This window comes from Pneumocystis carinii (genome assembly GCF_001477545.1).
Source record: "Pneumocystis carinii B80 chromosome Unknown supercont1.9, whole genome shotgun sequence".
Lineage (NCBI taxonomy): Eukaryota > Fungi > Ascomycota > Pneumocystomycetes > Pneumocystales > Pneumocystaceae > Pneumocystis > Pneumocystis carinii.
The window spans coordinates 346,824-371,245 of NW_017264721.1; the positions used below are offsets into that span (position 1 = coordinate 346,824).

At 27.7% G+C, this 24,422-nt stretch overlaps 14 protein-coding genes across 14 annotated transcripts; 9 read left to right on the plus strand and 5 right to left on the minus strand.

The window, feature by feature from the left end:
- Positions 1 to 396, plus strand: T552_02214 (hypothetical protein). The gene is made up of 3 exons (XM_018370767.1): positions 1 to 136; positions 181 to 308; positions 352 to 396. Exons 1-3 carry the CDS (start codon positions 47 to 49, stop codon positions 383 to 385), a joined length of 252 nt encoding a protein of 83 aa, XP_018225656.1. The 5' UTR covers positions 1 to 46; the 3' UTR covers positions 386 to 396.
- A 479-nt stretch (positions 397 to 875) lies between these two features.
- T552_02215 (dihydrolipoyl dehydrogenase) lies at positions 876 to 2,753 on the plus strand. Its single transcript, XM_018370768.1, has 7 exons — positions 876 to 891; positions 946 to 1,240; positions 1,290 to 1,639; positions 1,690 to 1,908; positions 1,954 to 2,458; positions 2,508 to 2,584; positions 2,626 to 2,753. Exons 2-5 carry the CDS (start codon positions 976 to 978, stop codon positions 2,329 to 2,331), a joined length of 1,212 nt encoding a protein of 403 aa, XP_018225657.1. The 5' UTR covers positions 876 to 891; positions 946 to 975; the 3' UTR covers positions 2,332 to 2,458; positions 2,508 to 2,584; positions 2,626 to 2,753.
- A 142-nt stretch (positions 2,754 to 2,895) lies between these two features.
- On the plus strand, positions 2,896 to 5,656 carry T552_02216 (hypothetical protein; the record flags this gene model as incomplete). Its single annotated transcript, XM_018370769.1, has 12 exons — positions 2,896 to 2,961; positions 3,008 to 3,237; positions 3,281 to 3,446; positions 3,494 to 3,664; positions 3,714 to 3,851; positions 3,897 to 4,009; positions 4,055 to 4,172; positions 4,221 to 4,312; positions 4,357 to 4,490; positions 4,549 to 4,856; positions 4,897 to 5,220; positions 5,267 to 5,656. 12 exons carry the CDS (start codon positions 2,896 to 2,898, stop codon positions 5,654 to 5,656), a joined length of 2,250 nt encoding a protein of 749 aa, XP_018225658.1.
- A 100-nt stretch (positions 5,657 to 5,756) lies between these two features.
- On the plus strand, positions 5,757 to 6,742 carry T552_02217 (hypothetical protein). Its single transcript, XM_018370770.1, has 2 exons — positions 5,757 to 5,999; positions 6,170 to 6,742. Exons 1-2 carry the CDS (start codon positions 5,803 to 5,805, stop codon positions 6,696 to 6,698), a joined length of 726 nt encoding a protein of 241 aa, XP_018225659.1. The 5' UTR covers positions 5,757 to 5,802; the 3' UTR covers positions 6,699 to 6,742.
- A 378-nt stretch (positions 6,743 to 7,120) lies between these two features.
- On the minus strand, positions 7,121 to 9,423 carry T552_02218 (hypothetical protein). Its single transcript, XM_018370771.1, has 6 exons — positions 8,935 to 9,423; positions 8,442 to 8,884; positions 8,301 to 8,397; positions 7,884 to 8,253; positions 7,495 to 7,839; positions 7,121 to 7,450 (listed from the first exon to the last, which is right to left on the minus strand). Exons 1-6 carry the CDS (start codon positions 9,372 to 9,374, stop codon positions 7,166 to 7,168), a joined length of 1,980 nt encoding a protein of 659 aa, XP_018225660.1. The 5' UTR covers positions 9,375 to 9,423; the 3' UTR covers positions 7,121 to 7,165.
- A 295-nt stretch (positions 9,424 to 9,718) lies between these two features.
- Positions 9,719 to 10,235, plus strand: T552_02219 (hypothetical protein). Its single transcript, XM_018370772.1, has 3 exons — positions 9,719 to 9,763; positions 9,817 to 9,889; positions 9,933 to 10,235. The coding sequence occupies exons 1-3, from the start codon at positions 9,743 to 9,745 to the stop codon at positions 10,187 to 10,189; spliced, it is 351 nt and encodes a 116-aa protein (XP_018225661.1). The 5' UTR covers positions 9,719 to 9,742; the 3' UTR covers positions 10,190 to 10,235.
- Positions 10,236 to 10,334: 99 nt separating this feature from the next.
- T552_02220 (hypothetical protein) lies at positions 10,335 to 13,136 on the plus strand. Its single transcript, XM_018370773.1, has 10 exons — positions 10,335 to 10,463; positions 10,511 to 10,613; positions 10,664 to 10,792; positions 10,839 to 11,188; positions 11,233 to 11,329; positions 11,375 to 11,503; positions 11,549 to 11,705; positions 11,758 to 11,839; positions 11,889 to 12,381; positions 12,425 to 13,136. The coding sequence occupies exons 1-10, from the start codon at positions 10,381 to 10,383 to the stop codon at positions 13,088 to 13,090; spliced, it is 2,289 nt and encodes a 762-aa protein (XP_018225662.1). The 5' UTR covers positions 10,335 to 10,380; the 3' UTR covers positions 13,091 to 13,136.
- A 263-nt stretch (positions 13,137 to 13,399) lies between these two features.
- T552_02221 (hypothetical protein) lies at positions 13,400 to 15,755 on the minus strand. Its single transcript, XM_018370774.1, has 11 exons — positions 15,709 to 15,755; positions 15,589 to 15,658; positions 15,469 to 15,540; positions 15,305 to 15,420; positions 15,159 to 15,255; positions 15,023 to 15,111; positions 14,882 to 14,976; positions 14,605 to 14,833; positions 14,493 to 14,561; positions 14,103 to 14,446; positions 13,400 to 14,060 (listed from the first exon to the last, which is right to left on the minus strand). Exons 1-11 carry the CDS (start codon positions 15,728 to 15,730, stop codon positions 13,446 to 13,448), a joined length of 1,818 nt encoding a protein of 605 aa, XP_018225663.1. The 5' UTR covers positions 15,731 to 15,755; the 3' UTR covers positions 13,400 to 13,445.
- Positions 15,756 to 17,053: 1,298 nt separating this feature from the next.
- Positions 17,054 to 17,572, plus strand: T552_02222 (hypothetical protein). Its single transcript, XM_018370775.1, has 3 exons — positions 17,054 to 17,266; positions 17,312 to 17,399; positions 17,442 to 17,572. Exons 1-3 carry the CDS (start codon positions 17,098 to 17,100, stop codon positions 17,524 to 17,526), a joined length of 342 nt encoding a protein of 113 aa, XP_018225664.1. The 5' UTR covers positions 17,054 to 17,097; the 3' UTR covers positions 17,527 to 17,572.
- On the minus strand, positions 17,555 to 18,765 carry T552_02223 (hypothetical protein). Its single transcript, XM_018370776.1, has 4 exons — positions 18,319 to 18,765; positions 18,005 to 18,273; positions 17,915 to 17,953; positions 17,555 to 17,860 (listed from the first exon to the last, which is right to left on the minus strand). Exons 1-4 carry the CDS (start codon positions 18,717 to 18,719, stop codon positions 17,601 to 17,603), a joined length of 969 nt encoding a protein of 322 aa, XP_018225665.1. The 5' UTR covers positions 18,720 to 18,765; the 3' UTR covers positions 17,555 to 17,600.
- T552_02224 (hypothetical protein) lies at positions 18,750 to 20,130 on the plus strand. Its single transcript, XM_018370777.1, has 7 exons — positions 18,750 to 18,867; positions 18,923 to 18,988; positions 19,031 to 19,125; positions 19,177 to 19,605; positions 19,653 to 19,704; positions 19,754 to 19,829; positions 19,878 to 20,130. Exons 1-7 carry the CDS (start codon positions 18,780 to 18,782, stop codon positions 20,074 to 20,076), a joined length of 1,005 nt encoding a protein of 334 aa, XP_018225666.1. The 5' UTR covers positions 18,750 to 18,779; the 3' UTR covers positions 20,077 to 20,130.
- T552_02225 (hypothetical protein) lies at positions 20,120 to 21,160 on the minus strand. The gene is made up of 3 exons (XM_018370778.1): positions 21,117 to 21,160; positions 20,383 to 21,066; positions 20,120 to 20,327 (listed from the first exon to the last, which is right to left on the minus strand). Exons 1-3 carry the CDS (start codon positions 21,120 to 21,122, stop codon positions 20,166 to 20,168), a joined length of 852 nt encoding a protein of 283 aa, XP_018225667.1. The 5' UTR covers positions 21,123 to 21,160; the 3' UTR covers positions 20,120 to 20,165.
- Positions 21,161 to 21,316: 156 nt separating this feature from the next.
- On the plus strand, positions 21,317 to 22,290 carry T552_02226 (hypothetical protein). Its single transcript, XM_018370779.1, has 2 exons — positions 21,317 to 21,722; positions 21,772 to 22,290. The coding sequence occupies exons 1-2, from the start codon at positions 21,332 to 21,334 to the stop codon at positions 22,242 to 22,244; spliced, it is 864 nt and encodes a 287-aa protein (XP_018225668.1). The 5' UTR covers positions 21,317 to 21,331; the 3' UTR covers positions 22,245 to 22,290.
- A 368-nt stretch (positions 22,291 to 22,658) lies between these two features.
- On the minus strand, positions 22,659 to 24,411 carry T552_02227 (hypothetical protein). Its single transcript, XM_018370780.1, has 7 exons — positions 24,324 to 24,411; positions 23,902 to 24,275; positions 23,731 to 23,835; positions 23,563 to 23,685; positions 23,041 to 23,513; positions 22,903 to 22,999; positions 22,659 to 22,860 (listed from the first exon to the last, which is right to left on the minus strand). Exons 1-7 carry the CDS (start codon positions 24,364 to 24,366, stop codon positions 22,705 to 22,707), a joined length of 1,371 nt encoding a protein of 456 aa, XP_018225669.1. The 5' UTR covers positions 24,367 to 24,411; the 3' UTR covers positions 22,659 to 22,704.
- Between the last annotated feature and the right edge of the window lie 11 nt (positions 24,412 to 24,422).

Below are 24,422 nucleotides of genomic sequence, written 5' to 3' on the forward strand. Positions count from 1 at the left end.
TTTAAAGGGTTTTTACTAGATATTTCTTAAGATTTAATATTTTTCTATGGATATTTCAGATACTGATATAATTCCTCAGATTATTCAGATCTTAAAGACAGCAAAAAAGGATGATTTAAAGGAATTGAATAAGGAAGTAAGGGCAGGATATCTTTGTTATTGGTATATATGTTTGTCTAGGTTTCAAAGCTTTATCAGCAGGTTTCTAATATACGAAAAATGATTGAATCGCTTCCAGGCAAAGATATGAGTATTTTAGAGCAAGGAGGGGTTATTAAACGTCTAGAAAGACATATTTCTATGCAAAAGTAGTAGGAAAGGTTTGTATATTTCTTTTAATAATGTTTTTAGGAGGTTATTGTCAGAAATAAAGATGAAAGAATAATGTTATTTAAATTATCAAATAAAACTCTATAAAAGTGAAAAATTTTGTAGGCTAAGGGGAGATAAGGATTTTTTTTTATGTATGGAAACATATTTAGGCATGTTTTGTGTATTAATAATACAAATATTTTTCGAGACTTAGAAAAGGAAAAACACAAGATTTACCAATGATTTACATATTTTCGGCTTTGTTTTATGTTAAATCTTTACTAGAAACAATAATCTAATGGATTTCTGTATTGATTAATCATTTTGATAATATTGGGTACTTTTTATTGGGCATTATAAACAAAAAAAAGGACATGATATCTTTTAATTGCTGTTAAACAAGGCGTTTTCATATTCAGAACTATGTCTTTATGTATTTTTTATCTAATGATTTATTAACGTCCTTTGGTTTGTACGGTCTTTTGGCAACCTCAGACTTTTGAAAAATCATATAAATTCAGAGTTTTCTCCCAATTCTTGGTTTTAAAGATGAATATTTCAAGGAGATTGTGTATTTGGGTATGGAGTTTATGTTTTGGCCTTTTTTCCGGAAAAAAATTGATTATTTTTCAGTCATTTCCTTTAAAAAGATCAGTGAAGATCATGCCTTGTGTATTAGGATCAGGATACCGGTTTTATAGCACTGGAAACAAAGAATATGACGTGGTAGTTATTGGAGGAGGACCGGGGGGATATGTTGCAGCAATTAAAGCGGCGCAATATGGGTTAAAAACGGCGTGCGTTGAAAAACGAGGAACACTTGGAGGAACATGTTTAAATGTTGGATGTATTCCATCTAAATCATTGCTAAATAATTCACATTTTTTCCATAAAATAAGACATGATACTAAAGATAGAGGAATTGAGGGTTTAAGAGGGGAATATAGTATATTTTATTATATTAAGTGTTTTTGTAGTTTCTGAAGTAAAATTGAATTTGGAAAATATGATGAAGTCGAAAAATGATACGGTAGATGCTTTAACTAGAGGGATCGAGCATCTTTTTAAGAAAAATGGAGTTGAATATATTAAGGGTATAGGGAAATTTTTGAATCAAAACGAAATAGAGATTAAGGGAGTTTATGGACACAAGGATCAGGTTCTTAGGGCGAAAAATATAATAATTGCTACAGGTTCAGAGCCAGCAGCTCTTCCTGGTCTTGAAATAGATGAAAAAATTATTGTTTCTAGCACAGGTGCATTATCTTTAGAAAAAGTTCCAGAAAAGATGGTTGTGATTGGGGGAGGGATTATTGGACTTGAAATGGTAGATAGTTATTTAAGATGTTCCTTTATTGTTTTTAAAAAAGAGTCTAGGGTTCAGTATGGTCTCGCTTAGGTTCTGAAGTTACTGTTGTAGAATATGAAAATTTTATTGGGGCAGGAATGGATGAAGAAATTTCTAAACAGTTTACAAGTATAATTAAAAAGCAAGGATTAGTATTAAAACTTGGTACAAAAGTTTTGGGTGGTGCTGTTAAAGGAAATAAAGCTAAAATAGATATTCAAGTTTTAAAGGATAATAAAAAGGAAACTGTATGATTATTTTAATGGCTTGGAATATACATTTATTGCTTTTAGTTAAATGCTGATGTCGTTCTTGTTGCTATTGGAAGGAGACCATATACCGAAGGACTTGGTCTGGAAAATATTGATGTAGATGTAGATGAAAAAGGACGCATTGTTATCGATTCAGAATATCGTACTAAGATTCCTCATATTCGTGTTATTGGAGATGTTACTTTTGGTGCAATGCTTGCACATAAAGCAGAAGAAGAGGGTATCGCAGCCGTAGAATATATTAAATATGGACGTGGTCATGTTAATTATAATGCAATTCCTTCTGTTATGTATACTTATCCTGAAGTAGCATGGGAAAGTATTATATTTCTCTTAAAATATTATAATGACTATTTAGGTTGGACAAACAGAACAACAGATCAAAAAGTTGGGCATTAAATATACAATTGGAAAGTTTCCATTTATTGCAAATTCCAGAGCAAAAACAAATGTTGAGACTGATGGATTAGTCAAGTTTATTACAAATACAGAGACCGATCGTATTCTTGGAATTCATATTATAGGTGTAAGTTTATAATTGTTTCTCAATTACTTTTTTAAGCCATTCTATATAGCCAAACGCCGGGGAAATGATTGCAGAAGGTGTATTAGCTATAGAATATGGTGCAAGTGCCGAAGATATTGCTCGAACGTAAGAAATATTATAAATATTTTTTTATACTAATAAAATAGAACACACGCACATCCAACTTTATCTGAAGCATTCAAAGAAGCTGCTTTAACTGCTTGGTCAGGAAAAGCAATTCATTTTTGATTTCTTAAACTATTATATAAAATAATTTAATAAATTATACATTTGATATATATATATTCGAGTAATTATTTCTTAAATCTTTAAAATCATTTTATATGGTTTTTAATATTATAAAATTGATTCTAAAATTTAATAATTTATTTTTATTATATATGTTCTCTAAAAACTGAAAAATCTGCCTTATCTAAATGGTTTTTTATCAAGGAAACTGCTTAATAAATGAAGAAAGCAGTGAATATCTGGGATTAGAGACTGTAAGGTACATTAATAACTGTTATACTTGTATAATACTTAAATTAGAGTGTTGTGAGTGATTTTGAAGAAGATACTTCTTATTTATTAAAAAATAAACATATTTTATCAGAAAAAAAGAGAGAAATAACAAGGTCTTTATCTCTGAATGATTTAGAACATGTCTATGAACGTTTTTATTACTCTCAAGCGGCTAGAAATGAGAATTATTATAAATTATTAGTATGGAGCAATGAAATAGAAAAATCAATAGAAAATGAACAGGATTTACACTTCAGGTATATTTATTATAGTCGTTATTAATGGTATTTAGTTTTATAGGCTTTTTAAGAAAGAATATCTTGGAAAGATCTCAATATGTCAAGATCTTATAGCACATGCTTCAAAAATGGCAGAAAAGTTAAGAGTAATAAGCGTTAATTTAAGAGAATCATATGAAAATAATTATATTTTCAGAGATAATTATGAGAAGCTTGAAAAAGAAAAGGTTTGTTGTATTTTTATAAAATTGATATATATAATGATTACATGTAGCAAAGTGCTATATTATTAAAAGATCAAATTATACAGAATAATGAAGTATATTGTTCTCTTGATGCAATTCATAGGTTATTGGATACATCTGGTGTTGAATTTATTAAAAAACCAGAGTTTTTTGATATGCTAAAAAAGTTGGATAAAGGTTTGGAAATGATGAAAGAACATGTATTTTATTTATATTTTTGTTATTTCATATTTCTGATTATTCTATTAGCCTGAATTTAAGGATTCTGGGATTTATAAAGAAAAATTTGAACAATGTTTAACAAAAGTTATGACATTGATTTGTGTTTTTTTTGTACAAGTGATAAAGGAATTAAATGATGGAATTAATGAGGAATTTTCTTTAAAGGTTTTCTTTAAAAATTATATATATATTCTATTAAAAAGAAATAAGGTATCTAATAATATGAACCAAACTGCATTTTTATATACAAAATTTCGTGTTTGTGCTATTGAATTAAGGCCATATATCAAAGAAATAGAGGAAAGAATCAAAGATCATAATGAGTATTTTTAAAACAATACAATATATAAGAATTTTATATGAATTAGATATAACGTAATGATTAATGATTGTCAAAATTTTTACTTTGGAATAAGATATAAATTGGTTAAACCAATTATTTCTCAGAAATTAAATGAACTATCAAATGAAAATATTATCAGATTTGTAGGAATTATATATTGATTTATTTTATTTTATTTTATTTTATTATAGTCTAGAATAAGTATTACATTTTTTACCAGTCTTTGTTTTGATGAGTTTTCTCTTTTTCGGGACTTTTTTCAAAGTGATGATTCAAATTTCTAGTATGGATTCCAATTGTCTATATATTTATGTTTAATCATGATAGTTCTTATTCTCAAAAATTATTTGAGTCTATATCTACTTATTTACAATCAAATTTAGCCAAAGAAACAAACTTATCACTACTTTGTGAAGTCTGTTCTGTTTTTAAAGCAAAAACATCTAAAGATAATGAAAATGGTATCTAATTTAATTTAATTGGATGAAAATTGTTGAAATTATTTAGAAATTTCATTAGATATTGATCCAGACTCTAATAAGATAGATTATTCAGTCATATTTAATGAAATTCTTCAACATATTCAATCATTTATTGTAGCTCAAGTTCGAAATGTAGCTAAATTGGAAATTCAAAGTTTTATTCCTTGCAAAAATGCTTTTAATTTTTCTAAAGGTTTAGAAAAAAGAGATCAATCAGATTCATTATTGACTAATGTTTCTGAAGCACAAAAAGATGAATTATGTGACAATGATTTGGTTATTAAATGGCATCCTACATTAAACAAAACAATTTCATTGTTATCAAAAATATATCCTTTATTAAATGTAAGAATTTAAATATTTTTTACATTAATTAATTTTTTAGACAAAATCTTTTAATACTGTTGCATATGATATCATTAGTATTTGCATTTCTTCACTTAGTGATGCATCACAAGTACAAACAGATATTTCTATAAGAGATCGTCAGCTTTTTCTTGTAAAGCACTTATTGATATTGAGAAATCAAATATTGGAATTCAATATAGATTTTTTTCATTTTGAAGATGATGCTGATATTAATACTGCAACTATTAATTCTTGGGATGTTTATAATAAAATTCGACTATTTAATCCATTAGAACTTCTCTATAAATCTACTTGGAGTAAAATTTCTGGTTTTTCATCTATACAAAAAGATATTTATAACGTCTTCCTGACATTTCTTTTCATTCATATTTGCTTATTATTTTTAGAAATTCAATACTCTTCTTCAAACGACTATTAATGCCTCTATTGAACATTCTTTAAAACCTTTAATTGAACCTATTCAAAAAATAAGGAAATTCAAAAAACTTTCTAATCATTCTATTCAAGCAATTATTGACGAATCTCTTGTATCTATTCAAAATGAAGCTCCTCTTCTTAAAATCACTTTTTTAACTTATATTGAAGATTCACAAATTATACATATTTTTTTCACTGATATTATAGAAAAGTTTACAAAAGAATTAAATGACACTGCCAAATCTCTTCCTACTGAATATTTATCATTTTGGTCTAAAACCGATCAACTCATATCATGTTTAAGTCGTCTTCTATTAAATAATATTTCTTCAGAAAAACTTTCAAAAAATATTGATTAAGACATTATTCTGGTTCATTAATATATATTTATATATCATTTTAAAAACTAGGTTTTTAATCGACTTGGATACTTTGAAAAAATTTTAAGATCTATGAAAATCTGGTTCTTTTATAAAATTTGATATAAAAAGAGGTTTGAATAAGGATGACATTTGATCATGAGTTTTCGCATTTTCCATCTATTGCAGCAATTCCTTCTTCACGGTCTAGTGTTATTCAACATTTAATTGATGGAGTTGATCGGTATAATCCTCAAAATGCACCATTATTAGAGGAATATTTAATGCAACAATGTCAAGAAGGAGCTTATGATTGTATGGCAAATCTTGCTATATTAAAATTGTTAGTGAAATATCAGTTTTTTCAGATTCCTAATAAACTGATGAAATAAATCTATAAAAATGATAAAAAAATTATTTAAATGAAAAGAATGAGTGTTAGCTCTATCTGATGTTTTATTGGGGATCTAAACGAAGCTTTTTATATGTTTTTTTTTCTTATTTTTTATGTAGGTATCAATTTAATCCACATCTTTCAAAAGATGAAGTTATTACGAATATTCTTGTCAAGGCATTGACGGTTTTTACACAACCTGACTTTTCTACATGTTTGCATTTATTACATCCATCAGTTCTTCTTCCAAGGGAGGTTTTTGTGGGAGATTCATTACATGAAACTGTACAGAAGTTACATACGCTTTATCTTCTTTTAGATGCAGCAAAATATAAGGAATTCTGGCAATTAATTGATAATGATGATCTTTATGCTGATATGATTGCGGATTGTATTGGATTTGAAGATACAATTAGGCTAGGTATTGCAAAAGTAATTTCACAAACAATGAAGGAAGTTAAACTTGATATTTTGGAAGAATGGATTAATCTTCATGATGAAAAATTGAAAATATGGATTCAGGATGTATTTCATTGGGAGATCTTTGGTGAAATAGTAAAATTACCGGAAAATAAGGATAATATTTTATTAAGTAAAGCTACATATGAAAAAATTCCTTTTACAGACTTGTATCAATTATTAAAATGAAATAAAATTTAATGATGCGAAATGAATCTTTTAAAAGGGAAAAATTATATTTTTAGAAGTCTAAAGGAATCTATTTGTTTGATAGATTATAACGTTGGTTTTGATTAATAATATTTTCTATAAAAAAAAGCATGATTCTTTCAAAGCTTTTTTTGATATTAAGTTTGAAAAAAATCAAAATATTTATATATTTTATTTTATTTAAAAAAATATCTTGAAAATTATATATACAATAATTTAAATAGAGTGTAATGACTTTTTCAAGATTATATTTAGATTTTAAAAATTTAGATGAAAGAAACATTTAATTATAAGATCTTTATAAAAAATATCTGTTTTATAATTATTATAAATATTTATATGAATTATTTTTAAAAATTTTGATTTTTTTATATTTTATAAAATGCTGGATTTTTATTAATTTGAATTATTAAAATATATTATTTTGTTTGATATTGATAATGTTGTTAAATATTTCTTGGAATATTTATATTTTCTAATACTTTTTTATATTCCCATATAAATATTTCCTTATCTCGTGAATTTAATATTTCACTATTTTTCAAATATTTTTCTATAAAATATTTAATGCCTGAAATCAAAGAAGGATTTGATGATGGTTTTTCAAAAATTCTCTGAATTAATGTTGTGTTTTGAATATTAGTTTTTTTTTGTGTTTCTTGAATCAATGTACAAAAAAAAATTTCCAAGAATGTCTTTGTTTTAGACTGTAAATTAAAGAAATTAAGTTTCTAATAATGAAATTAAATATAAATAACCATATAAATATTCTTACTTTAAAAATTGCTAAATCAAGTCCATCATTCACTACTAAAAAACCATATAATCTTCCTAAATTTACAATATATCTTAGTGAGATATTTTCTGTGCTTTCAGCACTTGTATTTCCTATCAATTGAATATCTTTTTCCCCTAAAAATCGAAATAAATCCCATAAACAAAACTTAAAAGCTGTACGTAAAAAACGCATTCTTAGACAAAATCTAAGTGCAATATAAGAATAATAAGGATTATAATTTTTTTCATTTCCACAACAATGAAGTAATACTCTTGGTATTTCAAGTTTCTGTATTTTTTTTAGTCCTAGTTTTAAAAGTTTTTCATATGCATCTGCAAAATCCTTTTTAAAAATTAGATTAAATTTACTATTTTCTTTAAAATAACCTCTCCACTCATTAATGTTATAAAAATTGATTTACGAATATCTGTATTCATTCTTTGCAATTGTGCTAAAGTAAGAAGTTTTGTTTCTTCATTTTCATAGAAGTTATCTACACTTGCAATTGTCTTTTTCTTTTCTTCCTTTTTATAAGATGCCCCTGCATGCCACCATTTATCACTTTCATTCATAGATTCTATGTCTGATAATGAGATCTTTAAAGGTTCTGAATTCCTATTAGAATTTCGAGTAGATAATGTTTTTAAGAATTTTTTCATTCTAACAATTGCTTCTTGTGTCATAATACTAGGTATATTTTTAATTTTGTTATTTTTTAAGCTATCAATGGTTTCAATCATGAATTTTGTTCTTGTACTACCAATTATTAAAAATGAAAATGTATAGATATCTTTAATGTATACTTTAGAACAACATTAGCCTCTGAAATCTTGCGATGAATGATAAGAATGATCTCTTTTAAAGATGATGGGTCGTCAGAGCGCAATTGATTTCCAGAATCTATACTATATAAAGATTAAGAATTAAAATAATATAAAACCTACTAGAAATAATCCTAAGCAACAATTCTGTATTCAGATCTGTTATCTCTTTCAAAAATAATCTTATTAAATCATATACAAAAGTACATGAAATAACTTGGAAATTATATAACTCACTTAAAACAACAATTAAATTAATGCACTCCTTATCATAAGATATGTTTGAATCAATGCTTTCCTTTCTTGAGTTTTCTTTTGAATAAAATTCATTAAAAGTTTTAATAAGTTTTTGAAGAAAAAATGCTCCAAAATCTACCCCAATTGTTTTATACAAAGCTGCAATGAATCCTGAATATAGTACTAAATATGTTTCTTTCAATGTCGTTTCAGATACTACATTTTTTAATAATAATGTTATTAGTTCTATATTAACATAATGACGAGCATATGAACTATATAGATTTTCAATTTCATTCAAAATTGATAACATATTTGACTCTGTTAATCTTTTAGATATAAGAAAACATTCCATTTCCATAGTTTTTTATAGATTTACCTGTTCAATAATCCTTTGATCTTTCTTCTTAAGTGTATAATAAATTCACTATCATTTTTATCATCTTTTAAAATTTTGTTTTTGACTATAGATATACTACTATCTACAGGTGCAATATAAGGATTTTCTTTACTCTTTTTCACTGAAATATCCCCATTTTCTTTAGATAAATTCAATTTATCTTCTTTATCTCCAATAAATAGCTCTTCTTTATCTATATCTCCCCTATTTTCCACTTTACTCTCAGAAAAAACTGACAGATCCTCCGTAAACCTAACATGCTTCATCTTTTTTGCATTCATACGGTCCAGATCTTCAAGAAGATAGTCTAATTCATCTTTTTTGTTTTTTCTATCAATATTATGCTTTTTTCGCCCCAGTTTTTTCTCCAAGTACGAAATAACACTATCCTCTTCATCAGGACGACCTGTATATTCCATATTTCCCTCTTTTTTCCTCTTTTTCTCCCTTCTTTTCTTCAATTTTCTCTCATTTAAGTTTTCTTTCTTAGTTTCAATCATTTCCTCATTCTTTACAGAATTATAACCTCAAAAGCAGATACACATATTAAATACCATCTTTACGTCTCTATATCTCCCTTGTTTTCCCTATTTTAAGCCTTCCTCCGTCCTTTTATCTCTCTTTTTTTCTATACTTAAATTTTATCTGGTTTATAAACAATAAATAGACAAATAAACAGCTCTATCAACATTCATTATAAAGACACGTATATTTCTTCTTAATATACTCACATATTCTTATATATCTACAGCTTATATAGTTTCCCGCTATTAAAAAAACCTGCACAATGTTATTATCAAATGATGAGGTAATATTATTAAATACTTTTAGATAAAACGCTAATATATGTCTTTTTATAAGTATTTGGATTCATTGGAACAGCTTTTGTCCTCAAAAAAAGAGAAAGGAACTGTTTTTTTGACTCAAAAACGATGTGAGTCTTGTTTACTGACTTATACACTGAATAATGGGCCCAGATTCGTACAAAAACAAAGAAGATCTATCTCCTGACCAAGGAGAATCTTGTGATACTCCTTGTTTGCCATATAAACTTCTTTTTAGAGCCACAGATGGCAAAAAAATAAAAATTTCAACATTAGTAGATACTTCTTGTTTAATACCTTTTTTTTCAAGGTATATGGAGACATGCAAGTCTGGAATGGGTTGTTTGAAGAAACGTGATAGAAAGAAACAGAAAGCCAGGAAGAATAAAGCGGCTGATTCAAAGTTATAAGGTTTCTAACATCACATACAAAAGTGCAAAAAAACTCCTTTAAAATGGTTGCACTATGTTTCTTTGATTAATATCTGTTTGTTTTGAGAGAATTGCTGTATATTTTTCTTATATATTTATGACTGAGATTTTCTGCTGGAAACAAGGCCCATCTCAACGTCAAGAACCGGTGGTCGAGATAAAGCTTCAAGATGAGCCATGTTCCTCTGACAAAAGCACATAAAGAAGCTATTAAAAGAATTCTAGATGTTCTTTATGATGCAGTGGATAGCAGGTATGAAAAAGAACGAAAAAAAACGGTTAATTTATGAGTGATATTAGCGGACGATCAATATCTAAGATATTCCAGGAATTGCCGGACAAAAAAGAGGTTCCTGACTATTATGAGGTGATCAAGAGGCCTATGGCATTGAATGTAATCAGGGTAATGCGTTTTTGAGCGAAGAAAATAGAGATAGTAGTGATACAGAACAGGAAAATGTGAATAAAAATGTGTATAATGTATTTCACGAGTTTATAACGGATGTTGCACAAATATACTATAATGCTAAGCTGTATAATCGTCGTTCATCAGTGATTTACTCAGATGCGTGTTTGAACGAAGTAATTTTGATATTATTTGGTGAAAAGTGTTTATGAGGGTATATAGATGATTATAGTGAAGGAGCTGTCAGTTTTGAAGGATAAGAATCTTGTAGATGATAGTATACTTCCTGTTCTTGGACCATTACCACCGAGTTCTCAAGGAGAAGAGAAATCGGATGATGATGGGTTTGATCCAGATGTTGAGGATAAAAATGATGATGATGATGATGATGATGTACGTCATAAAAGAAGAAGAAAAGAGACGAAAATTAAATCATATGAACCGGCTAAAGTTATGAGATTTGATATTGGTGATATAAAAAGAAAAAGAGGTAGACCTCCGAAAGTAGATACACCAGATGAAGCAAGAATGAAAATTATTTTGCGTGTGATTCGAAAAGAGAAGGATGAAAGGTATATGAGTTTTATTTTTTTGCGGAAAAAAGTAAAATTATTAGGGGACGTACTTTATTTACATGGTTTGAAAAATTTCCGGATGATAAATTTAATCAAATACATAAGATTAAGCAAACTATATCTCTAGAAGATATTAGGGTATGTAGTAGTAGTAGTAGTTATCGTTGTTGCTAATTTGTTTAGCAAAAACTAAAAAGAAGGGAATATAAGACTCTTAAGAATTTTTTGGATGACTTAGATTTATTATATAATAATGTGAAACTTATAAGTCCCCCTGGAAGTCATATGTATCGCGATGCAGATTTTCTTCAAGTTAATTATTTACATTTTATCTTTTTACATATTTAATGGTATTAGCAAGTTACCCACGAAGTAGCATCAATCGAGGGCTCTAGAAGAGATATTGATTTTACAGGATATGAAAAAGATCCGACTTCTAGTATAGGAACACTAATTAAAGTTAATCGTACACCTTTGTCTAAAATTGAAGTTAAGGGCGAGATTTTAGAAGTTGGTTAGTTACTTTTTTTTAACGAGTATATACATATTTAATGATATGCTATTAGGTGACTGGGTCCATTTAATAAATCACAATGATGTTAATAAACCAATTATTGCTCAAATATTTAGTTTATGGGAAAACTTGGAGTATGTATATATTGATTTTGTGTTTGTAAAATTAAAAAATATCTATTAGAGGAGAAAAATGGATAAGCGTTTGTTGGTATTACAGGCCGGAACAAACGGTTCATAGGGCAGATCGGATATTTTATGAAAATGAAGTTTTTAAAACTAATCAATATCGTGATCATCAAATTAATGATATTATTGATAAATGTTATGCTATGTTTATTACTAAATATGTAAGAGGGAGGCCTAAAGATGCGGGAAACAAGTCAATTTATGTTTGTGAGTTTCGATATGATGAAGAAACAAAAGTTTTTCATAAAATCAAGAGCTGGAGAGCATGTATTCCTGATGAAATTAGAAATAAGGAATATGATATGTATTGCTTTGAAAGGCAGCAACAGCCAAAAAGGATGCTTAGTCCTATTTTGCACCTTTTGCCATCAAAAGTAATAGAGGATCCTAATGCACCTATACCTGAACCAACTCAAGGTAAAGAAAATGCACCTCCTATTATTGGTGCAATAATTCCTGCGCCAATACCGGATGAATCTACACTCAATGTATGGTTTTTCATATAATTTTAACAATTACTAATTTTTATAGCCTCCTGAGATCTTTTTGCCTTCAGTGGTATCTGCATCTATAATTCCACAAAAACCTATTATTCCATCTTTGGTGACACAGACACATACATCTGTAATGATTAATCCAAATAATCAATCTCAAACTAGTCGTAAAGTACATATTCCATATTATCCTCCTGTTGCTTTTACATTACCTGTATCAAACTTAATTTCTGAAAATCATACGGATAATCTTGTAGATAAAAATAATGAGGGTATTAATGGGGATGCGAGTATGAATGTAAGAGAAGAAATTGATGAAGAAGAAATTGAAAGAAATGAAAATGATAATTTGGAAATCGAAAATGGAGATAAAGTTGAAAATATTAAGGGTATAAAAAAAAGTAACAATTTTTCAGATGAAGTAGCTGCACTTTTTTCTCAGGACGAACAAGGTCGAGTATTATGGTTCCCTGTTCCTCCTATAGATGTTGTTGCACCAGCAGTAGATGCATTTGTTAAAGGAAGAAGTCTTTCATACTTGGCAAATGTTGACAATATGATGGAAAAATACAAGAAAGATTTAGAGGAAGAAAAAGAACAAGAGACTAATATTATCAAAACACCAGATGACTCAGAATTTTCGGGATTTCTTATTGCTGCATTAGATAAGATGACACAAAATATAAAATCTAGCATTCAGTGAATTTTGGAAAGGATATCAAAGTCTATTTTGTTTATAATAATACTTAATTCCTGTAATTCGTGTTATTATGTTTAATATTTGATACAAATGTAATATGGTTTAATATTTTCTTGCTAAAAAATAATTATCAAATATATGAATCCTGAAAAATGCATGTCTATTTATGGTATATACATTAGGTTATAATATAGATATTTATTTAAATATTGAAAAAAATTATGTTGAAAAATATTTTGTTATTTTAACTATATTTTGGTTTTGATATTTTATAGTTGTTATTTAAGTAACATTCTTTAAAATACGAACATATTATACGCTTAGTTTTCATAAATCAAAATAGAAGAATAAACATTTACTATTTCATACTCATACATTTATCATCCCAACCTAAAGTTTTCAATTCAGACCTTAATAGGCTTTCTGTAGCTATCTTCTTTATTTGCGTATCCTCTAGTTTACTTCCTCTTTCCTGTTGCATTTTTAATTCTTCAATAGCTCGTAATTTTTTGAGTAATGAACGAATTTTCTTATTTTCATTATCTAAAGAATTTCCAATAACGTGTGATTGTTCCAAACTCGAGGTAACAGACTGAAAAGATACACCATTTGTACTTTTTACATTAATGACTTTCGATTCTTTAACCTTTTTTGCTGCATCCCTTCTTTTTTTATTTTTTAAAGCTGCTTTACTGGAACCTTGAGTTTGCATTGAAGGATCCACTCCTGGTACAAATTGTTTTGAGATTGTTTTAGATTTTACTTCTTGAACACTATTAACTATAATTTTTTCATCTTCTCTTTTATATTCTTGAGGCGTTGCACTAGAACGAGCATGTGGAGGCCTATACGCCCCTATTAATTTAACTGGCGTTTTATTGGCTACGAGTGAAGCAGAAGAATGTGGCTCAGGTACAGGAGAAAGAGATGAACGAAATGGATGAATTTCTGGATTTTGTGGTTGCCAAAAAACCTGTATATTAGTTAAATATTGAAGTTTGAATGAAGTAAATACTTCATAAAGCTCATTTATTTCCTCAGCGTACATTAGGATACCGGTATAGTGCCAGATCTTAACTCCATTATCTACTCTTAATCTTGGACTAGTTATTCCAGTCAAAATATGTCTACCATCAGGACTCCATTCACAAACAGTACTGTTACTAGCTTCTATAGTTGTTATTTTCTTCATTTTCTTTTTTTTATCATAGATATCAATTGTTCCTTTTAAATTTCCAAAACCCGCTACTAAAACAAAACGATCATGAGGAGAAAATAATACTGTATTACGAGGTGAAGGCGGTAAAGAACATATGATATTAGCTTGGCTATCAAAAATGGTAGTTTTAGCAGGCATAACTTTATTTGATCAGTTAATTAGACATAGTTAGTTATTAAACCATACACCCATATACTACTCCAAACTCGCGTGAATTTGGAGACCATGATATATCATGAATAGGACCTTCTTTGTCTTACAACAGTTAGATAAGTATTATTTTGGTGTTCTTTAATACCGAAAATAATTCTGGAATCATAATTTCTAATTGCACTTAAAATATACATATTTGTTTCTCCGTAATAATTTTTATTTGTTTTATCCACGTCTGTAGATGTTGAAATAATTAATGTAGTTCCTATTTTATTCCATTTCATTTGAACACTATCTGCTTTATAAAATGCTTTTTTACTAATAACAAAAGAAAATGTTGGAATATTATAAATTGAGACAGTTGCTGGTGCTCCCTAATTTATATAATTTAAAGAGTTATTTTACATAATAAGAAAATTTACTTTTGTCTCCGGAATAAATACTGCAATAACATTGTTTTTTCCTGGCGACAATGAAAATGAAAATACTCCATTAGCATGTAATCTATATATAGGACCTATAAAGCGTTAAATATAATTATTCAATATTTCTTTTAAATTTACCTTTTTCCATATTTGTTGATTCGAAAAATTGGATCTCATTTGTTACTTTTCGCGCACAAAGTTTCTCATCTGTTGTATATTGTAAATTCCTGTATAAATTTATAAGTTTAAATAAACCACATAAATTACAAACTACGATATTTGACTTTTCTCAATAAATGAATAAAGCTTCTTTCCCGTACAGATTTCCCATATTTTAAGATTTTCATTAGCAGTTCCATCTTCTGCTTTCGCTAATTTTATTAATATTTCTTTCATCCCCCCAAAAAAACACAAAATTACACAGTCTTTCCCACGTAACAATATAATTATTTTTCGGCGATAATTTCAACTCATATACTTTAGGGATATCAAAGATTCTCACTAATTCTCCTGTAGATGTATCGACTATTTTAACACTTAAATATTAACCCTTCAATATCAAAAAATTTATCAAAAAAATTCACTTTTCTATTGACGACCATGCAAAAAAACTTCCGTCTTCTCCATAACAGCACGAAATCATGTCTTTTCCTGGTCTTATACCCACTTAAAAATTATATTCCTTATTTATACTCTTTTATTACCTTTCGAAGCCTGGTAAAGGCGTATATAAAGGATGTCCATTTGTTAAGCTGATATATTGAGACGTTCTACCTAGAAATAATCAGTTAGTTGTCTTATCTACAAATAAATACTTTATTTACAAGCAAATTGTGTAAGAACCATTGAGATGGTTTTTTTTTGGTGTTTTACGATGTGGAGACAGTTATATAGACATTAATGAGGGTGAATGTTGGAAGATATAAATTATGTACAGAATGTCTCTTAAATAGATTGTTTTTATTGGAAATAGTATATATATATATATGTATGTATGTATATGTAGAATCTATTAGTTTGGAAGTTTTTAGAATGTTGAATTATTGTTGAATTTTGAAAAGAAGTTGTAATATATGTATTATTAGGAGATTAGAAGAGAAAATATTATTTGTATGTTGTTTTTTTTTGATAAAAAATGAATAAGAAAAGTTTTTTTAATAAAAAGAGGTTAAATATGAAAAAAAGAAGGTTAATTGTTCTTTTAATAGCAAAAGAGTTTTAATTTTATTTAAATTATATTGATATTATTAGTAAATAGATGTTAGAATTATATATTATCTATATTATGGTTTGTATAGTATAGATTATAATTATATATGATATATATTGAAAAATATTGAAAAAAGATAGTTTAGTATTATAAATATTAGGATTAAAGATAAGGAATGATATATTTTTAGTAATATAAAGAAAATATCTGTAAATTTTTCAAATGCTTTTGATTTATATTTATAAGTATAAATAAGAGATCTTTGAATTTTATAAAAAGTATAAATATGTATTAAATGGATATTTTGTAAAGATATTAAATTGTAGAGATAGAGATATTAAATTATAGAAAATATTATATTTTTATCATTAATATATTTTTTTTATTTGAAAAATCATGCTATTAGAATAACAATATATATTATATTAAGATTAGAATTTTAAAAAAGAAATGAATAAATTGAATTAATAATAAAAAAAAAACACTTTTTTTAATACATTTCATCCTTATATACCTTTATTATAGATGTGATTTGTTTTATTATTGGATCTTTTATTATATTATTTTATCATATTTTTTGAAGAGTACTTTTTAATAATTTTGTTTCTTTATATTTTTTTTTGATTCATAAATAATTAGCATCAATGTATCTAGTGAAAATGTTTATAAAAATGCATAGTTATACCCAGAATAATTTATTTTTTTCATGTATCTAACCATAAATTTTTTTTTTCCTCAATATACAAGTAAGCTTGATATTATATATTTATTGAATTATATAAGTATCTGTCCTTTATTAACCTTTTTTTTGGATTTTGTTTTATGTTTTAAATTTTTAATATAAGTTTTTTTTTAAAAATAATGTTTTATTTATATAATTTGATTTTTAAAACATGACAGTACATAATTCCTGAAGAGTGCAGATCATCTTTTCCTTATAAAAATGCATTATTTATTAACCTTCTTCCTATTAAAATATTTTCGATTTTTTCTCTAAAAAAAGATGGGAAGAGTAAGACAAAAAAGAAAACATACCTCAAATGGGAGACATAGGATGTATAGAACAAGACAATATCAGCGAGATATTGATCAGATTCACGAGGACATCATGATACCTGAATCAAAAAAAGTACTATTATTCAAAAAAATTGATCCTGATTTACCTGGACTTGGTATAGAAATTTCAAGTAATAAAGACATATTTCTTAAATAAATAGGACAACATTATTGTATTGAATGTTCGAGATATTTTGAAACAAATGATACATTGATAAAGCACCAAACAGGGAAACTTCATAAAAAAAGGTTAATTTTTGTCCTATTTTTCAGTTAGACTAAAAGTTATAGAGTAAAACTTCTTAAGGAAATACCGTATTCTCAAGAAGAAGCAGAAGCTGCTGTTGGAATAAATGTTAATAATTATATATTTTGATGTTTTTAAAATTGACATTTATCAATATTTTATTCTCTTTAAAAGTAAAATTGAGGAAAAGATATTTTATAACATCAGTATTCGTCAAAGTTTGAATGACCGGTTATTTTTGCATGTTCTAGTGCATCTTTTCTTCCACGAAGATTTATTTTACAAATTTTGCATTTTAGTGAAAAATTTGATGTATCAGTATAATAGTGAATCTTTCGTAGATAATCCGTAAGTTTTAGAACTGCTTTTCTTACATTTAAATCCTCAACTGAGAAAATTGTCGTATCAAAATTAGGCGATGCTCCTGACATCGGTGTTAATGCAATAGCATCATAATGAATCCCTATTTTTTTGTTAATAAATCCTAGTCTTCGTTTTATTACATATTTAATATCACCTGAATACACAATAAACCCACACATAGGTCTTCCTTCCCCTTAGTATTATTAATTATTTAAAAATTGAATTTTAAAAATAAATAATATACCAAAACGATCCGTTCTCCCCGTAGCTACATCAATAGAACATATTTCAACCTCAAAATGATTTGCAAGAATTAATATTTCAATTGCTCCTCCCCAACTATTAGTTTTATTGATCCATCTACAATATTCATCTCTTGAGCGTCCAAGAATCGCATCTGAATAGGTCGTTGGATCATTTTGAATAGTCTGAGCAACTAATGACCTTAATTCATTCGCCGTATCCATTTTCCCCATAATTATATATCCTACTGCACGAAATAGACATGAATTACTATTTCATTATTATTCCATAAAAAATCATACTCCAAAAACATACTCGTTCTGCATCACCCTTAAAACAACCCTTCCGTCACTATTTTCTAGCTCAATTTCCGGCGGTGCAAACGGATCATCCTTTGACTCTAAAATAGATGTTTGTGTTGACGAATTACGCAAAAATACTCCATTTTCTCCCGGATTTTGACCTTTATCCATAATTTCCATTCCATTATTATCTATTTCTTTGACTAAAAGCACCTCTGAGTCCAAAATACCCAGCGATTTTAATGTTCTATCACATTCTGAAATATCCACTTTTCTAGGTGGAAATTTATGCCTGATTTCAAATTTATTAATATCTATAAACGAAAATATAGCCATATTAAGATCTTCCACTGTATTCTCTTCATTTAGCTCTATTTCATAGACGTTTTCCTTAAATTTAATTTTTAGGCGCATCTTGATGTTAATATATAGGACGTTAAGGCTGTCGAGACGATTCGACTTAACGTTAAAAAAATGGTTAATCTTGCATTGAAGGGTTTTCTGGAGAAAAACCTTCAGAAAACATGGAAAAACTCGGTATTATTAAATTCTAAGATTGCAGGTAATTTTTCAGCGAAAAAAAAGGGTTAAAAATGACCTATTTTAACGTTTTATAGAGCGAGCAGTTAGTGCGTTAAAGTTAAACATATATAATGAAGCAACAGTGCTTGAAATGGGCCCAGGTTAATATCATTATAGTATATTTTATGTTCTTATTGTTGAAGGACCGGGAATAATGACGGAAGCCCTTTTGAAAAGAATTAATCCTAAACTTTATATTTTAATGGAACCAGATAAGAGATTTCACCCGTTTCTTAAGGTAGAAATAGGGATTTAATATATCTTGAGTATGTTTTTATATGGTGGATAGGCGATTTCAGAGAAGACGTCGTCTAAAGTTGTTTTAACGGAGTTGAATGGTTTTTTATGGTCATCATATTCCCAGTTGGAGACGCAGGGGTTACTTAAACCAGGATATCAACCGATGGATCATATTCATACGTCTCTTTTATTTTTGGCACATCTTCCGCATGGAGTTTTAGGGGAACAGCTACTTGCGCAATTTTTGATTGCTCGATATGAAAGACTTTGGATTCATCAATATGGACGAGTACGTATGTTATTTTGGGTTACGACGTCATTAGCAAGAAGGTTAATGGCAATGCCGGGGAAGCAGGGAAGATGTAAATTAGGAATTGTTAGAGAATCAGTTGCAGAATGTAAAACTATTATTGGAAATAAAGAATTTCCAGGTGTATGTTCTGAATTAGAGGCAACACCGAAAGATTTTATCAGAGAGGTGAATAAAATAAGAGTTTTTTTCGTTTTATTTACAAATAATGGTAGAAAGATTTAATATTAATAGAAATAGTCCCGTTATCAGAAATTCCAATTAAAGGTAAGCATTAGGTATATTTTCCCAATAGAAACTAATTATATAAATAAAGCACCACTGGATTCGTTTGATTATGTTGTCAGACATCTTTTTGTTTTAAGAAAAACCCCTCTTACAAAAGCAATCAGGTAATTTTTATTTGTAAAATATCATGTTTGTAATCTTTTTTTTATCAGTACTCTCGGACCAGGCGCAGAAGTATTGACAAAAAAATTACCTTCATATTTACTTGAAAAAAAAGTAGATGAAATAACTCGTGAAGAATTTGATGAAATTGGACAAGTTTTTGATAAATGGTCATTTAGACCCAAAATATTATTCGATCAATGGGTAAATGATAAAGAAGAATGTTCGAATACAATAGGAGGCGCATAAATCTCGTTAATAATATTACAAAAACAAATCGTATATGATAATTCAAATGATAAAATTAACATTAGATCGTTAAGGAATTTCAAGAATAATCATTCTATGTTTTTCTTGCCTTTTTCCCTTTCATCTTCTCTTGGCTTCATGTCTATCAAGTCTTTAAATTCAGAATAATTATTTTTACTAGATCTTTCAAATTGAATTCCCCATATAGAAAGAATCCATGCAAAACTTGCATGGATCTGGACAAAAATATCCTGTTTTCAATACGTTAATTCACTTTCAATCAGGCATAAATATTCCCTTTTTTACCTGCATATCAACTAACTTTGCTAAACTTTGAGGCATACCAGAGCCATCATATTTACGCAAAAATTCTTCAGGACTTTTTTTAATTTCAACACTACTTCTTTGTTTGCTCTTTCCATCAACACCAACTAACGTCATTTTTGACTTAGTATCCAAACGATGAACTAATATCTCAAATTTTTCAATTATAAATCTCCATGCTCGAGATAAATTTGCTTGGTTCTGCATTAAACATATAAATGAATACCATCGTTTCAATCCTCTAGCATACGGATCCGCAAGTCTAAAAACATATGCAATAGTATATCCAAACGTCGCATCTCCAAATAAAATGGGTCCCGTCTTTCCTGGTAAAAGTTCACATGATAAACTACGAACACATGCATTTTTTAACGCTGAATTCTCATGAACAAGTATCGGACGTCTAGTAGATACATATAACATCTTATCATTCGAGCTTTGTGTCTTTAATATAGGAAATCCATTTTTATGAACCGTTAAATCCGTTGGAACCGAAAACTGACATGATGCGCACGTTTCTTCTCTCAAAACAACTCCTTCTGTACTATTTCCGCTCATATTATCCGCAATAGATTCTACAAATAACGTCTCATGATGTGATGAAATAGCTTGTGTACAGAAGATAGCTGTTGGTCCATGAATCTCGCAAAAATGGGCTAAAGAAAGCTGGAAAAAAGGAATATTAGTAAATAAAATACGCTAATTAAGGATTTTACGATCATATTTATAGGCACTTCATCGTTTTTCCGCCAAAAAGAATGGATATTTTTCTCGGTACAAGATGTGTACCGGATTGAAGTTACACGCGGTAAGTGGCCGCTACTTATTCGAACGTCTAAATAAATGAAAAAATAAATGAAGGGAAAAAGCGGGATAAGCAGTGGGAAAAAGGATATAATTATGTGTTTAACGTATTATTTGGCCTAAGTTTATGGTATATTGTTTTTTTCAGGGCGAAATTATGTCTATTTTTGGAGTAAAACTTGGTAGATTATGGGGACAATATTTTCCAAATATATCAAAGAGAATTCTTAGAAAAAGACCTCAATTTTTTTGTAAATTATTTAATCTGAGGTTCTATCCAAGAGAGGATTTTGAAACGTATTCATTAGGAGGAAAAACGCTTGAAAAAAGCGGGTTTAGAATAGATAAGCGAATGAATGTATATTACCTTAGAGGATTAGTTCGAGTGACGGTTTTAGCGTCTAAAAAGAATATATCTAATATGTCATCTGTGAGATCTAGAGTTCGGCGACGTTTGAGAGAAGCAGCACGTCAAGTTTTACTTTATAGAAATGACAAGGAATTTCTGTATTTACCAAGTATTTATTGTGTTTTTTTTTTATATAAATGAATGCTAAATATGTCGAGTTTCACCGTATGATTTGTATTTTGTGGCAAATATAGATGTGCTACATGAAGAATGGGAAACATTGATTGATTATGTAAAAAAAGGGTTACAGAAGGCATGTGAAACATTAAATAGGGAAAAAGGGACGAAAGGTTTTGTTCCTATGAAGATAAAAAATATAGAATCGTTTTCATTTAATTTAAAAAATAAAAAAAAAATTATTGAACGAAATCCATATATTTTTAATGCTAAATCGATAGTTAATATGGGGAAACAGAATAAATTTTCGCAATGTAATGAATCTATGAGACTTTTATTTATCCGATCTGTTTTACGAACATCTAATCCTAAAACATCAATTGATATTCTTTCTAAAAATATAAATTTTCTATTACGACATTATAAAATAAGAAAGATTACGCCATTTGATATACAGATGCTTCAATATGTTTCTAAGATGGACTTATCTTTTCCAGAGTTAATTACTGATTAATAAAACATAAGGGATATATGGATATGTGTTATCATTTAATATAAGGGGAATTTCCTGGTTAATAGGAATAAAATAATATATTTTGAAACCAATAAAGTTATTTTATTTTTTCGAATTAAGATTGATACCATTTAAGATTAGTATTTTGAATAGCATTTATATATATTCCTGGAGTTATAACGAATTAATTGTTTTATATTTTTATGATGAAAAAGGTATTTCAAAAATCAAATAATATGAATTGGGTTTTAATAAAAAAGTGTGATATGCTTAATCATTATTTTAATGTATATGAAATAAATAAATTGATAAATAAATTTTCTGACAAGGCAGAAATTTAAGATTAGACTTTTGATATTTAAAGATATTAGTTAAAAAAGATCTCTTTTTTAAATAAGAAAATTAAAGTTTTGATAATATTATTTATTTGTAATATATGTATTGGGTCATAGATTTTAAATTATGTTACAATTTCATGCATAGTTCCTTTTTTATCTCCTTGCTGCCGACGAATAATAGTTTGTGTTAAAACTTGGGTCCGAAAAGTTATGCCTTTTATGCGTTCAATAATTTTCTGATATATTTGAAGAGAAGGATGATTCATTGTAATAATTCCCTTGAAAAAATTAATATATATGATTTGATTATATATGTTTACCTCTTCAAATCCTATTTTCGCATTTAAATCTACAATATCATCATGAATAAATTTAACTATTTCTGTATGAGAAAGATTTAAAGATTTTGAAAGATCACTAATATTTTTTAATAACAAAAATATGAAACATATACGTACTCAATATTGATACGTTGGTAAATTTTGCAATAGGCTTCTATCATAAGGTAATGTGCAGAGTTGATAAAATCTGAATATGTTGCTACCAAAAAGAAATCATTTTTTATTATTTTTTCTGCTTTTTTAAGATTATCCTGTGCTGCATCAAAATCAAATTGAATATATAAAGCACTAATGAAATCGGTAATGGGATCTGTATATTCATATAATTCCTGATCAATGACTCTCACTAATTCTTTTATACGACGTTGATAAGACATTGCATTACGTGATCGTGATCGTAATGTAATAACTGCAACAGTTAGATACCTCAGAATCCATGGACATGATGTTTGAATCGTATTGATATATGGAGGTGAAAAAAATAGGTCACAAAGAGTTTCTTTTCCTGCTTCATGATTGAAAAAGGGAAAAAGGGACCAATGAATTAGCCATGTTCGATGTTTAAGTTGAAAAATGGGACTTGAAAAAGTCTAATATGTATTGTTAAATAAAGGCTATAATTAACTTGAATTTTAGAACCTTTGCATCAATAATCTCTTTTAATTTACTGATTTCTTCTATTGCGCGCTCCCAATTAACTGTTAAAATTTCTGATGCTAATTTTCCCCATGTTGCAGATATATTCATCTCATTATCCATTGACTAAATATATATTAATTCAAATCTATAGATAGTAATTTCCATTACTAAAGCTCTAAAGTGATATAAAAGATCCACTGCATTTGTATAATTACCACAATTATATTGAAATTTTCCAAGTTTATACAGAACATTAATCATTTCAACAGTTATCTAATTCAAATAATTAGAAATATTCTATTTTTTTTCACTTTTCTTTCGAAAAAATAAAAAACATACTCCATGTGTATCTTTCAAAAATTGAAGATTTTGTGCTTTATCCTGTCTTAACGACGTAATTATTTCATGATTTTCAAGAACCTCAAGAACTTTCTCGCTCTCTTTCTTAAGTCTTAAAAGCTCCTTTTCTTCTTCTTCTTTTTTCTTATCAAGTTCTATACGGCTTTTAAATTTTGGATCTTCTATAGTCATTTCCTGTAATAAATTTATAATATAATCCGTCATATATGTTTCAATCAGTAAATTGTATTTCTCTCTAAGAAGATCTTCATGAGAATATATCTTTTTTTGCTGCAAAAACTCTAATAATGGGAAAATTAAGTGTTTGTCAAGATATGGCAGCATGTTTGGAACCAAATCATATTGAGAAGGATCTAATAAAATTAATTATAAATAAAGCAAAATATTAATAAATATAATACCAAAAGGCTCTGATGATACAGGATTGTCTGATTCAGTAGTCATTTTATGGTTAATATAAAGGTTAAAGGATTGGCAAGATTTTTAAGTAGCGGTTCGAA